Below are 15,367 nucleotides of genomic sequence, written 5' to 3'. Positions count from 1 at the left end.
CTGTTCATGAAGTTTCCTTAACTCTACACAAGTGACCAAACAGAGTCAGAAAACGGTCGTATAAATGGCGACAGGTATTGCTTTATGTGAGAAAAGATAAAGTAGAACTGACACTTTTCAGGAGCCTAAATCAGCAGTTACCTCACTCTTCCCAGATCTCGAATCCTGTTCACTAGAACTTTCTTCCAGAATACACTCCACTTTCTCCACCTCGTCCATGCGCTGAAAAAAGGCCATTTTCTCCAGCTGGTCACCGTGGTAACATGTGCTGATCTCTTCCAGCCGCTTCACCTTCAGCATCTTGCTGGTGAGTCCGACTAAGTTCCTGCCTGGTGTGTGGTGCTCGTGCCCCTCCGCCTCCGATTTGTAAATCAGGATGCAGTCGTGACTTCTGAGTCTGCCTTCCCCTTGACTGTAAGGAGGAGAAACAGAGTTCTCGTCACCGACTCACACATTTGACTCTGTGGGAAAATGACCACTGGGAATTTAGAAGTCGCTTCTATTTAAACAGAAGGGACCCAAAATTAGGAAGAGAAACGCAAATATCAATACTGAGTTTCAAATGCTGGAACTCTAAAAGGAAAAAGGTTTCTTTCCCCACTTTTTTCTACAAAAGCAAACAGTAAGACGCCACCTTAAGTTTCACTGGGCAACTACAATTTTCCCTCATTACCTAAAACAAGTGTTTATGTTAAGTTTATGTTAAGTGGCTGGTACAAGTATGGGATACAAAGTTTCTCTGGGTTTAACTGGATTTGCTGGTTTTGCTCCTCCTGGCCCTGGTGGGAAGGGCTTGCTGTGTAAGGAAGGGGCTCTCTGGCGCTCCCCCCGGGAATTCTGTGCCCTCGGAGGAGCGCTCTCCACCAAATGAGCCATTTCCAGAGCCCCTCTCTGCCTACATCTTAAACTGTTTGGTGCTTATTTTAAAAAGAACTTTGTTTCCTAATAATCCTCTCACATAGATTAAGATTCCCAGATACCTTTCTTTGCAGCCTCATTAGCAGCTAAGTACCGAAGGTTTCACGCCCTTGTGCTTTCCTTCCAATACTTCCCTCACAAATGTAGGTAATACCTGTTCTACTGCTCTGATACTAAAGATCCACGCGTATGCATGTGCCTGGGCATCTCCTGATCATTAGGGGAGACTGATGAGAACTTGTGGCCAGTTCCCTCCTAAGGCCCCCTGCTGGAGATTTTCTGGAAATTGCTTCTTCCAGCTTTTTCTCAATTTGGAATCATCTGTAATTAGCTCCACGAAACGTCGTCTTTCATTTTCTCAACTCAGCTAGTAAAAATAATACCCTGAGTTACAAATTATTTAAAATCCAATGCTCTACAAACTTCTACTGAACCACACAAAGACCTTACATTTAAACACACTCAAATGTAAGCAGGGTCAGCCAGAGCTCTGTAAAATACACCATAGACCGTCATCAGTGTTCTTACAAGTTGCCCTGAAAACAGTTATTATTAAAATAAGGATTTCATGACTACGTCTAAGACAAACTACAACTAAAATCTAATATGTAATTGTAGATGGTATTCAAGTTGGCTCAGGAAGCCACATAAAATTAACATATTAAAACAAAAGCTTGGGTCCAAGATATAAAAATTTTGCAGAGAAAATATTAAACGTTAAGCTCTACCTGGAGTTTGGTACAACTTGTTGTTTAAGGTGACGTAGAAAGACAGAAAATAAGAGTAATTACCATTTATAGGAGGACATGCTGGGGTCCAGACCATTCCAAGTGCAGAGTATAAGTTCCAGCAGATAAAAGGGAGTTTGCAGAGTTCAAAACAACTGTGCAATTCCCTGGTAAAAGTCTTCACTCACTGTCAGAGTAAGTCTTCTGAAAAGACAAGTGTCCACTCTGAGAGGAAGTATCCTCTCTCTCAAATGCCACTTTGAGCCCCTGTTTAAACTCAGATGGTCCTTGATCTCATGTTGCTCAGCTGTTGCCTTCTTAGTCAGATGGGGAAGAATATTAATTTTAGACACCAGGCTTTTCAAAGCTGACGGCTCCATTTCAGAGGTCAGGTAAGGAGAGGACAGACCGTAACAGTGGATGAAATATTACCTTCACCTTCTTGTCCCGTCAGGGTGGCAACACACTCAGGACTACAACGCTGCATTTGTCTTTGCCATCAGATGCCCTGCTCTCCTGCCCATTTCAGACTTGGCATTTAGGGCACGCTTCCAGCCAGAGGGTTTAGGTGAGGGAACCGCACAGCCACCTTTTCTGCCCACCTTACACTTTGAACACAGCCAACTACAGTGGGAGAGAGCTTCTGATGGCCAAAGCACTCTGCAAGTCCTTAAAATTATTTGCAACATCTCCAGCTGTTCACAGCTGCAGGGAAAGTTCAAAGGCACAGGCATGAAGGGGAGCCATAAGAACAATAATAAAGTCTCCCCACAAGCGACACCCTGGCTTCCCCCGCCTTCCATCACAGGCCAAGGAAAGAGAATCCAGTGCCGGCAAACCACCTGCCTGATCCCAACAGCAGCGGGTGCCTGGACTTACTGAAATTGCATAAAGCCTTGATTCCCCAGAAAATCAAACTAATAATACAAGCGATCCTGCAATTCTTTAACGTTCACCTCTTCAGAGCCTTTGCCAACCCCTCCACTCCCTAACCCAACACCAGTCTCTAGTGCCCTCTTGCTTTTCCAAAACAGAGTCCTTATTTTTAATTCAGATCAATGTATTCCATATAAAATAAAAATATGTTTTCATTTTGAGTAGCATATAAAGAATTATAGCAAGATCTTTAAAAAGCCAAACGTTAGGTATTTTTCTAGGATTAGAGAACTTTGCTCTTCAGGAAGAATACCTAAACAATATTATGTATTTGTGAAAGATAAATTATGTGACACAATTGTTATGAAAAGACAACTTATTTGAGGTTATCAATTTTCCTTGGAGTAATTAAACTGTGAAAAAGTACTGATAAGGTGACCAATCCCCACACCCAAAGAAAACCATGTGTATGGCCTTCGGCTAATTTGACAGTACCCTCTACCCAGACCATCCAATCAGTGGAAGCAGACTTTCTGTACCCTCAGCTCCAGCAAACCAGCCGCAGGCTCTAATCAGCTAGAAGTCAGCAGAAACTGCTCCTTTGCATATTTCCTTAATAATTTTTTTTATATTAGAGTAGTTTAAGATCTACAGAAAAGGTAAAAAGTGAAAGGATAGCAGAGAGTCCCCCTATGCTCTGCACCCAATTTCCCGGATTTCTAACCTCTTACTTGGGTATAGTACACTTGTCACAATGAATGAATCAATGCTGATACATTATTATGAACTAAACTCCATACTTTATTCAGACTTAATGAGTTCTTCCCTAATGTCCCTTTTCTCTGTTGGAATCTCATCCAGGATTTCATATTCCATTTAGAAACTCTAGGATTTATGATGGATTGGATACAGGGAGTGAAGGAAAGATGGTAGGCAAGGATGACTTTCCATCTTTTTTCCTGAGCACGTGAAGGAGAGTTGACATAGACTGGGATGGAGAAGGTCATGGGAGGAGTAACTCTGGGGGTAAAAGTCAGGCCCTCAGTGTTTGACAGGACTATTAGACATCCGAGTTGAACAGGTTGTGATATAGAAATCTAGGCTTCAGGGGAGAGGTCCAGGTTGGAAGTCATCACACGCAGATAAGTTTCATGCACAATGTGTATTCGATAAGCACCTGTCAATTGATTACTAGAGAGAAGGTTTTTAATTATGTCTATTTGTCCTAAAGGAAAAGTCAATGAAAAGAACCCATGCTACTTGTCTTCTAATATTAAACGACAGAAGTGCAGTTCTGCTGTGTCACACTATTTCTAGCTTCTGGTGGCACAGAGGACAAGCAGCCTGGTACAATACTGACCACCAAGAAGAACAGGTAGTGCATGCATACCCACTGTGGTCTACCCACCTAGCCTCAGCACCCTCTGTCCATACCCATAAAATCACTGGAACATCTTTAAAGATGCTCTAAGGCAGCGGTCCCCAACCTTTTTTGGCACCAGGGATGGGTTTCGTGGAAGACAATTTTTCCAGGGACCCGGGGAGTGGGGGAGGGTTCAGGCAGAAACGCGAGCGATGGGGAGCCATGGGGAGCGGCAGATGAAGCTTTGCTCGCTCGCCCGCCACTCACCTCCTGCTGTGTGGCCCCGTTCCTAACAGGGACCCCCGCTCTAAGGCGTGGAAAAATTCACAGTGAGGCTAGAAGCAGCCCCAGCGGTACTTTTTCTGGATTGCCCTCATATTCTGGAATTGCAAACCTTTTTTAAAAATACTCACCTCAGGGCTTCCCTGGTGGCGCAGTGATTGAGAGTCCGTCTGCCGATGCAGGGGACACGGGTTCGTGCCCCGGTCCGGGAAGATCCCACATGCCGCAAAGCGGCTGGGCCCGTGAGCCATGGCCGCTGAGCCTGCGCGTCCGGAGCCTGTGCTCCGCGACGGGAGAGGCCACAACAGTGAGAGGCCCGCGTACCGCAAAAAAAAAAAAAAAAAACTAACCTCAGGAAAACAGCATTCCACAGAGCCATAGAAATTGTGATGCTTTTCAAGGGACATTGACCAGCAAGAGACCGTGCTGTCATAGGAGCAGGCGAGGCAGGCATTGCCAGTGACTCTGTGTGCTGGTCGGCGTCCAAAGCAGCCTGGACAATGCTCATGGTTTCTGCGTGGGCACAGCATTCGGAATGTCTCAGAACAAGGGTTCTTAAACGCCTACACACACAAGTGGAGCAATCTTCACAAACACCAAAACGCAGGTGAAAGGCATCCCTGTCATCCACACAGCTACTGAATTTTCTTCCTTTCAAAAGCACCGCTGAGCGTGACTGGTGAGAGCAAAAACTGACACACTGCACTACACCAAAATTCAAAATCTGCTCTTCAAAAGGCACCACGGGAAAATGGACAGACGAGCTACAGACTTGGAGAAAATACTGTGAAATCATTTTGATAAACGACTCACATCCTGAAACAAACTCTTACAAATCAACAATATGATGACAACCCAATTTTACAAATGGACAAGAGATTTGAAGGCTAGCTTACCAAGGAAGATAAATAAAAGAAGTTAATATGCACATAAAAAATGCTCCGAAATCTGTCATTATAGAGATGAAAGTTAAAATCACAACTAAATCACATTTCACGCCCGCCAGAAGAGCTATAATAAAAAGGCAGCAGAAGGGAAATGCTGGTAAGGGTGTAGAGTGACGGCAACCCGCAGCACAAAGGTCGGAGGGAGTGTAAAATGGTGCAGCTGTCTTGGGAAATAGTTCCTTAAAAAGTTACTCCCCATATGACCTAACAGTTCTTCTCCCAGGTATCTTCCCAAGAGAAATGAAAACATTTGAACACACAAAGCCTCGCATGCAAATGTTCACAGCCGCATTATTCACAACAGCCCCAAACTGGAAACCACCCAAATGTCCAGCAATGGATTCAGAGAATGGAGAAAGGTAATTGATATACCCACTCAAATGCAATACTACTCAACAATAAAAAGGAATGAAGCACTAATCCCTGCTACAAGCTGGATAAACAAAAGCATTGTGCTAAGAGAAAAAAGCCAGAAACAAAGGCGTATACTGTAAAGTTCCATTTGCATGGAATGTCCAGAAAAGGCACATCTATAGACACAGGAAGTAGATTTAGGTTGCCTGAGGCTGAGAGCAGGAACAGGCATTAACTGTAAACAGAATCGTACTGGGGTGATGGAAAGGTTCAAAAACAGTTTGAACAACTCATTAAGTTTCCAAACACGTAGTTGAATTGTACACTTACGATGGGTGAATTTTATGATACGTAAATCACACTTCAATAAAGTAATTAAGAAAGCAGAAAACCCAATAATATGAATAATGAAAGGTAAACTTGTTAAAAGAAGAAAGAAAAGCACCAGTGAACAGTTTATGGCCGGCTGTTCCAGGTGACCCAGGCTGGATCCAAGGAGTCATAAATCATACCCGACGCTTGCCGGGTCACCTGGGGCCAGAGAAAAGGAAGAGGAAACCGTGAGTGGGAAAGAGTTAAGACTCTCACTCTTCTCTTCTCCGGGTAGGAATATCACATAGTGTATGATTTTGTAATTAGTAGAAAATGAACAGAAATTTAAAACTAATTTCTACCTCTTACTTTCTATTTGGAGATAGGAAACTCCAAGGCAGGAGGACAGTGACGTTACGGAACATTCAGACTTGCTTACAACCTAGCTGATATTAGACCCTTAGAATGTCCAAGTGACAGTGAGTAAGTAGCTAAATTTTGTGTAACAAAAAATGAAAATAAAATAGGAGGATTGAAAACAATTAGATAAAAATATAGCTGGGGCCATTTAAAAATTAGTCTCCTCGGAAGTACTAAACAGTGTTTTCTGTTCATTACTTCTATAATGGTTGCACAATTTGTTCATCTAATTATAGCCTTTTTTACTTTCTTGTAAAATGCAAATACATGTCACTGAGTTAATATACTGCTTAGAAAACATGTGTGATATTCAATAGGAACAAAGTACACGGTGCAATCCTATCCATAAATTCATAAATACATTTCCAAAGCTCATATGACTTTTATAATAATTTTTGTTAGATATGTTTCCTTTCCTCTGAATTATTTTTTTAGAACTTAAAACCTGCAGAGAATTTGCACGAACAGTACAATGAATATCGATACACCCTGCACGTGGACTCACCAAATGTTTATGTTTTCAGTATTTGCTGTCTCTCTCTTTTCTGAGAGTAAGTTACAGACCTTGTGAAACTTTATCCCTAAATACATTGGCATATGTCTCCTTGAGAACAAAGACAGGATCCAACCAAAAATCACACAAGCACATTTCGTTGAGATGTCTTCTTAGTCTCTTTTTATCTATTCAAGGAGAAATAACCCAGTCTTTTTTTTTTTTAACCTTTCATGACATTGATATTTTTGAAGACTTCAGACCAATTTCTTCATAAAATATCCCTCAATTTGAATTGCCTGATTGTTTCTTCATATTTGGAACCAGGTAAACCTCTAATCATGAAAACCACATCAGTGATGGTGCGTCTTTCTGGGAATGTCTCAATAGGTGGTACGTGATGTAGCTTGTGTCGTGATTCATATAATTTGGTATCCTGATTCAGGTGGTGTCTGCCAGATTTCCCCACAGTAAAGTTACCCTTATTTCTTTTGTAATTAATAAGTAACCTATGAGATTTTTATGGGTATCCTGTTCCACAATAGTCTGTCACTCCATGACTTTAGTATCCATTCTTGCATGAATCAGTTATTACCACAGTGATTGTTCAGTGGTGATTTTCTAATTCTATGATTTTCTACATTTAGTAACTGGTATTATATTCTATTAAGAAGGGCTCTCCAGCCCATCCGGATCCCCGTCCCTGTTTAGTATCATTTCTAAACGTGACACACATTCCCCATGTCAGTCATGTGGATGCTCAAACTGTCCCAGATTTGGTCAATGGGAGCCTCTGTACTTCTGACATATCACTATTGTTTGGGGGGGCACTTCCTTGCTTTCTGGCATAATGAGATGTTCAAAGCTCACCATGTAATTTTCCTGCCCTGTTTCTAGAATCTGTCATTTCTCAGAGAAGCCCTGGCTCCTCTTAGGGAAGAATGGTATTTAGAAACCAAGACCAGGGCAGTGGGAGTGCTCTTTGCTGCTGGGGTGTCATTGCTTCTAGTCCTTGCAGTGGACAGAGCTGGAAATATAATTTTTTTAAATCCTGAGTTCATTCTTATAGTTTCCTAATTCCAACCCAGCACCATAGGATTCTCTCTGATCCTTCCCCCATTACACAAATGTACCTCCCTCCCGTTAATTCATTAAGTCTGAAAATGTAAGAACAAAATAAAACGCCTGCTGTAAGGTAAACTTCATGCTTCTGTTGAGATTGTTCTAAACAATTGGGAAAAGTGAGAGCATTCATGCCCAAATTTAAAACATTCCATTCTACAGCCTGAATCATCATTTTTTTTTCCAGTTGGAATTTGAGGAAGGGTATATTTATGTTTCCATTCTTGAGAATGCTTTTCTACCTTCTAAATTGGAAGTGAATTTTAGGAGCTAGAAGAAGCTTATGACAGGAACAAGGCATGAAATTACAGAAGTGCAAAGCCCAAGACATGCTCTTCTGACAAAATGTTGGCCTGCTTTTCCCAAGAGGGTAAGGTTCAGTAGAGAAATTTTCCATGGGGAAATGCTACAGCAGAGAGGGTAATAGTGGCTGAAGGGGAGGTGGGTGAAAACTCCGCATACTCTCAGGTTTGGGTTATTTCTTATTAAAGGTAAAAGTTGTATCTTTAGGTAGAAGATAAATTTGGCTATTATGTAATGGTTCATAATAGGTTTTTAGGTTTTATGCTACATATTCAAAAGTATTGATGTTTCTTGGTACAAAAGGACCATGGCAGCCGGTAAAATGGTAAAAGGGCATTGTAAGTCCCAGCTCGTATATGGGAAACACTTTCGGCATAAATGAAGCCTGGGAGGGCACAGGGTGGCACGCTCCTACACTTCTGGTTGGAATGTAAACTGCCCTCATCTTTAGGGAGGGCAATTTGGCCATTCTCTTTGACCCCATTTGCATTTCTAAGACTTTTGCCCCTAAGAAACAGAACTGTAAAATATTATCTTTGAAGTAATACACGATGACATTATTTACTACCTTTAAAACACTGAAATAAAGCCTAAGTCCAAGTTGATGGAATAGTTGTGGTTCTCCCATAAGAAAGAACGTTATGCTTCCATTAAGTCGTGTACAGAAGAATATTTAACAATGTCAGAAAAAAAATGAGTGTGGTAGCTCAGGGAAGTAGTTGTTGGGGCAGGTTTACTTCTGGGTAGCCTTGCCAGGAGGCGCCGCCCTCCGGGTGCCAGCTTCACGAAGGGACGTCTATTAGGCCCCTCCGCTTGAGGTTAGACCCCTGGCTCAGGTAGACCCTGAGCTCATGACTGTCACCCTCGCCTGCAGAGGCCACCCAAGGCCAGGCCCACGGTGGGCAGAATTAGCAAAAGCCCTCGGGGCAAAAGGAACTCTTGCCTTCAGGTCCCTCTGGCCTGTTTGGATTTGGATTCCTTTGGATTTTTGCCAGGTAGTTCCTATTTTATCAGGTCTCTGATACTTTTAAGATTTCTAAACCATTTGCTTCAGCATTTTTACTTGTTTTCATCAGTTACTTGTGTTGATCTGAGGTTCCTAGCTGCCATTATTGGAAATGGAAACCCCTTGTATTAATTTTTTTTTTAATTGAGGTGAAATTTGCTAACAGTGAAATGCACAGAGCTTGGATCTACAGTTCCATGGGTTTTGAGAAATGTGTGTTCCTAATTAACCAACATCGCAACCAGGATACAGAACATTTCCGTTATGCCCCCTTTCAGTCAATGCCCTTGTCTCAGCAACACCGATTTCTAACACTCCAGTTTCCTTAGACGTGCCTGTTTTTGAACTTCCTTCCGACGGACTCACCATCTGTGCTCTTTGTGTCTGGTTTCATTCACTCAATATTTATGAGAATCGTGTGTGGTTTTGCATGTATCACCAGTTCATCCTCTTCTAATTTAATGTAGCATTTCACAGACCACAATCTGTTTATCTATCACCTGCAGATTTACATTGTTTCCAGGTTTTTTTGTTTGTTTGTTTTGCTATTACAAATAAAGCTTCTATAAACATTCTTCTACAAGACTTTTTATACATATGGTCTCATATCTTTGGGGTAAATACCTAAGAGTACAATTGATGGGTCATAGGGCAGGTGTATATTTAATTTTATAAGAAATCAACAAGTTTTTCAAAGAGCCCATTTTAGGCTTGCACCAGCAATGCACCGGCAATGTGTGAACGTTGCAGCTGCTCTGCACCCTTGTTAACATTTGGTATTGACAGTCACGTGAATTTTGGTCATTCTTATGGGCAGGAAATAGGATCTTGCTATGGTTTTTAAAATCAATCTTATTGAGATATAATTTACATAAATAAGCTGCACCCATTTTAAAGGTACAGTTTGATGAGTTTTGATAAATGCATATAATGGTGTAACCATCTCCTCAATTTATACCACCTTTCTATCACTAGCCAAAAAATCCCTCATGCCCTGGCCACCAATAATCCCCATCCCTTCACCCACTGATATAATTTCTACACTACAGATCAGCTTTGCCTGGTCTAGAATTTCACATAATTGGAATCATACAATACATATACTGTTTTGTGTCTGACTTCCTTTATTCAGCACAATGTTTCTAAGATTTATCATTGCTCTGTGTGTTGGCAGTTTAATTTTTTTACCAAGTAGAATTCCACTGTACGAGTAAACCAAACTTTGTTTTTCCATTCACTGTTGATGGGCGTTCGCAGTGTTTCCAGTCTGGGGTTATTATGAATAAGCCTGCGCTAACCATTTGCATACAACCCGTTTTGTGGACACACTTTAAACATGTTTTCATCTCTCCTGGGTAAATTCTCTGGGAACAGAACTACTGGATGACATGGCAAGGGTGTGTTTCCCTTTTTAAGAAAACTGCCAAATGATTTTCCAAAATGATTTTACCATTTTATGTTCTCACAAGCAATGCTTTGAGTTCCAACTGTGCCTTGTCTTTGCCAACATGTGATGTTGTCAGTCATTTTTTTCTCAGTCATTCCAGAGGGCGTGTAGTGGCATCTCACTGTGGTTTTAATGTGCATTTCACTGTGCCTGTTTCATGTGTTTTTCTTTTCATATATCTTCTTTTGTGAAGTATTCTTTTATACATTTTGCCCATTTAAAAATGGAGGTGTTGGGATGGGGAAGGGTAAGCTGGGACGAAGTGAGAGAGTGGCATGGACATATATACACTACCAAATTTAAAATAGATAGCTAGTAGGAAGCAGCCGCATAGCACAGAGAGATCAGCTCGGTGCTTTGTGACCACCTAGAGGGGTGGGATAGGGAGGGTGGGAGGGAGGCGCAAGAGGGAAGGGATATGGGGATATATGTATACGTATAGCTGATTCACTTTGTTATACAGCAGAAACTAACACACCATTGTAAAGCAATTATACTCCAATAAAGATGTTTAAAAAAAGATTAAAAATGGAGGTACCAACGCCAACTGGGTGTCCTGCAATTTGATTCTGCTCTGACGCCCACCTACCAGAGTTAGTATCAGAACCCACGGATCAGGGCAGAGTCCTCACAATAATGACCCATTTCAGACTCCAGCCTCAAGGCTCAGGGACCAGCACTCCTACCAACCGGCTACAAAGATGGGGGTCCCACAACCCCCCCGCCTCAGGTCTGATAATTCCCTGGAACAAATCACAGAACTCACTTAAAAATTTTTCAGTTTTTTAACAAAGGATGCACATAACACGAGGTCTGGAGGATCCCGGATGCAGCTTCCATGCCCTCTGCATGGCGACAGGGCTCATCCCACCCCCACTGCTATATTCACCAACCAGGAAGCTTCACCAGCGTTGGTGTCCGGAGGTTTTACTGGGGTTCTACTATGTAGGCACGACTGATTAAATCACCGGCCATGTGCGTGAAGGCAATCTCCAACATCCCTCCCCTCCCCAGTGATGGCTGGCCTGAAGTTCCAACCTCTAATTGTGTGGTTGGTGTTTCTGGTGAGCAGTTCCCATCCTGAAGCTCTCCGGGGACCCACCAGGAGTCGCCTCATTGGCTCTCCAGTCACTCAGGAAATTCCAAGGATTTTTGAAGCTCAGTGCGAAGAACTGATGACAAAGTTCAGATGTATTCTTTTTGTACAAAGAGTATCAATTGAAAATCACTTAAAACTAATAAAAGAGTTTCCCCCAAAAAAGCCAAATATGAAATAAATTATAAAAGTCAAAGCACTTCTTTTATACCAGTAAGACCAGTAATAAAATAGAACAATCCGGCAGTCTTATTACAGTAGCAAGAAAATGTATTCAATTTACTAAAGTTAATAGAAACGTGGCATAGATTCCAGGGGACACAAGGGAAAGTCAGGGAAAGAAAGGCATATGAGGTTAGGCTAGGCAAGAGGACTCCCAAAGCAGGAAGGGGAACAGACGACCGTGGGGCTGACTTTTAGGATGGTGACTAAAGATGGCAGGGATGTGCATCATGGTGGGATTAACTGAACTCAAAATGTCCAACATACCTTGGGTATGATTACGAGGGCCAAGATGACGCCTGCGGTTCGATAACACTAGGAGGCGTATTACGCGGCAGCACGCGGGACCTGCACCAGGCTGAGACTTTCCCGGTGGCCACTGAATAGATCGCTGATCTGAGAGTTGAGCCACACACGGAATCCGTCATCCCCATTGTGATTCTGGGGCAGAGAACAGACATGGTTACACTGCTCAAAGAGAACGCCAAGTCCGGCTGAAGACAAGAAAGCAGTGAGGGATTAACAGAGGACATTTAAGCCGAGGGCTTACTGCTTTACATTGAACTCATTTACTGCAACCTTCTAATAGAGTTTACACGTATTTGTATTTATGCTGATTTAAAAAGAAAGTTTAAATCTGGTTAGCGGCTGGTATGGTTTACTCATTTTATTTTTCTACCATCACCATCTAGTGGAGAAAACTTTGAACTTCAGGCAGGATGAGCTGGGGTTCAGGAAAACAGTGTAATAGAGGGCTTACGCTGGCACGGTACTAAACACCTTTACATTCATAAGATCACTTAATTCTCACAACAGATTGAGAGGGAGGCATTACTGTTCCCCTCTTAGATTTGGAAGCTGAGTCTGGGAGGGGAAGGAGCTCGCCCAAGGTCACACCATGTCCAACTCAAGCCCAGATTCTAGGGCAAGTCCACTGCAGTTTCACCTCACAGTCTATCCAAATGGTGCGATTTTATTCACGTATGACACCATGGGAGTAAAGTACATATACGTATATGGAGAGTTTTGTCTTTTCTTCATATGTTTCCTTTTTCTTATTTTTTATTTTATATATTACATATACGAGCAGAACACTTGTATAAAAATAAAATGTGATTATACTATATAGCTTCGTATCTTCTAACTTTTACTCCATATTATGCAATGAATATTTTCCCATTACAGTAAAAACTTTTGAAAATATATATTAGGTTTACATTTATATGTAAATACACAGTGTAGTCTTGAGATATATTTTTCTTTTTGAAATACATTTTAAAAGACTGGAATAGGGTGCTGAAATATTAACAATGAGAATCTCTGAGCAGATTTTCCATAATAAGCATATATCATTTCTTAAAAAAAAATAAGTTTAAAGCTTTACATTTATTAAAAGACTCAGGAAGCTTCAGAGTTGTTGCCCAGTTTGTTGCCATTATTTTTAAATATTTTGCTTGTGTTAGAGGAGACCACATGTCCATCTATTTCTATACGTATTTAAAATTAACGTAGTGTATTATATTTCCATACTTAGTAACACTTTCCTTCACAACTCATTTTGAGGACAGCGCTAGAACCTGATGGGCAGCAGAGAGCGCTGCACCAAACCGTGCCAGTTTGGCATAAGGATTATATTGAGCTAAAGGCAATTAAGCTGATACAAGAAAAGCTCTCTGCTCTCTCCCTACTTCCTAAGAGCAGGACATACATTTGCAAAGGTGTGTCCCCCCCTCCCATCTACCAGAAAGGGCAGAAGTTAATCACAGGAGAAAATTCTAGACCCTCATCAGCCCAGAGGTGGCCCTGGAGGAATCTGCATACCCAACTTTACTAACTCGTTCTTGTCTCCCATCAGTTTCCCACATATTTGCCTTCCCCCAACTGGCCGCCCTAGAAACTCAAGGTCCTTTTCCTTTGTCTTGTGGCATCTCTACAAATGTTTTGTTCTTTTGATAAATTGCTACGTAAGCCCGCCCATCACCAGTTACTCCGTGCGTAGGGGCGCTGCAAATGTTAACAGTCTGTTTTTCTTTTTAATCTGTCTTTTGTCGGTTACATTCACAGGGCCCGACCTAATAACCCTAAGACAAGGAGAGAAGATTTCTTTCCCGGCCCGCAAACCTCTTCTCAAAGTACTTGCTTTTGTGAAGTTCGGGGGCTGGATGCTCTGGGCGATGAGTAAAAGGCTATATAAAAGCTCATGATCCTACATTTCAAATTGTATGATGGCCAAACAATAAAAGACTCCACAACTCATTCTTACTTACTTTTTCTACTAATGCTTTTTTTTTTTTGCGGTACGCTGGCCTCTCACTGTTGTGGCCTCCCCCGTTGCGGAGCACAGGCTCCGGACGCGCAAGGCTCAGCGGCCATGGCTCACCATGGCTCACGGGCCCAGCCGCTCCGCGGCATGTGCGATCCTCCCGGACCGGGGCACGAACCCGCGCGCCTTGCATCGGCATCGGCAGGCGCACTCTCAACCACTGCGCCACCAGGGAAGCCCCTACTAATGCTACTTTTGAGCCTAACATACGTAGTTGGAAAAACTATCAGAAAGTCAGATTTCAGTCCTCTCAACACTTGCCAGCAGGTTGGGACACATGCTTCACAACCACTATCAACTGAAGAAAAAACACTTCCTTTGCCCTTTCCTTTTATACTATCTTTTACCTAATTCTAGTTCTTTGTGAGGCATTCCTTTTTGTAAAATCATCTCGTATGAAGAGGCTCACTTAACCCTTAGGGGTCTGCGTTTGGGTAAGTTCCAAGGAGATGGTCTTGTGCAGATTAAATAAACATCCCGGTTTTGTCAACTTTTAGGAAAGTCCCTTCTTTTCTAAAATTGTCTCACTTCTGTTTTCATTCCCCTTCTATTTTCTTCTTCTAAATACCAAAAATGCAGGTTTGTGTCATATTTCTGAAGGAGAAGTTTAGAGAAAAGCAGGAACGCGTGTCAGAGACGGTCATCCCGTCGCCCCAGGCCAGACCCCTCGCGGGACTCAACCCGACGTCGCTCGGCCCGGGGGCGACACGCGCGGCGGAGCCTGACGCCGCCTCGAAATGCCCGGCCATTTCTAACATTTAACTACAAAACGGCCGTGAGACACCACGTGTGCGAGCGAGCGTTTCGGGTAAAAGGCCAACAATCTGGGGCGGACGGTTCCCTTTCCTTGTCTCTGGCGGCGACCGCCGCCGCCCAAACGAACACTCCTACCCGGAGGACCTTCGGGGTCCTTTTGCTCCGTCCCCACCCTGCTCCCCGCCGGCGCGTCCCGCGCCTCTCCCATTTCTCCGCCCCCTGCCCTTCGCCCCCTGCCCTCTGCCACTTGCGGAAAGCCGCTCCCCTCGCGCAGCCGCGGCGCGTTTCCACGGCTCCGCCGGCGCCCCGTCCACGGAGGATAGGCCTGCGCACGCGCAACCCGCTGGCCTCTCGCGAGGCCGGCCGGAAGGGAACGCATTGCAGCCGGGAGAACGTCCA

General features: G+C 43.0%; 1 protein-coding gene across 1 annotated transcript in view; it reads right to left on the bottom strand.

The window, feature by feature from the left end:
* The window catches only part of MYLK4 (myosin light chain kinase family member 4), an 80,654-nt gene extending 67,942 nt beyond the window's left edge, over positions 1 to 12,712 (bottom strand). Inside the window, exons 1-2 of the mRNA XM_024741840.1 lie at positions 12,157 to 12,712; positions 142 to 412 (exon numbers count right to left, since the gene is read on the bottom strand). Coding sequence (XP_024597608.1) covers positions 142 to 300 — 159 coding nt within the window. The 5' untranslated portion in view covers positions 301 to 412; positions 12,157 to 12,712. The remainder of the gene's footprint in view (positions 1 to 141; positions 413 to 12,156) is intronic.
* Between the last annotated feature and the right edge of the window lie 2,655 nt (positions 12,713 to 15,367).

The sequence above is a fragment of the Neophocaena asiaeorientalis genome, unplaced genomic scaffold (genome assembly GCF_003031525.2).
Source record: "Neophocaena asiaeorientalis asiaeorientalis breed wild unplaced genomic scaffold, Neophocaena_asiaeorientalis_V1.1 scaffold1644, whole genome shotgun sequence".
Taxonomy (NCBI): Eukaryota; Metazoa; Chordata; class Mammalia; order Artiodactyla; family Phocoenidae; genus Neophocaena; species Neophocaena asiaeorientalis.
The sequence above is the reverse complement of the archived record's forward strand: the minus strand, read 5'-3'. Positions and strand labels throughout refer to the sequence as shown.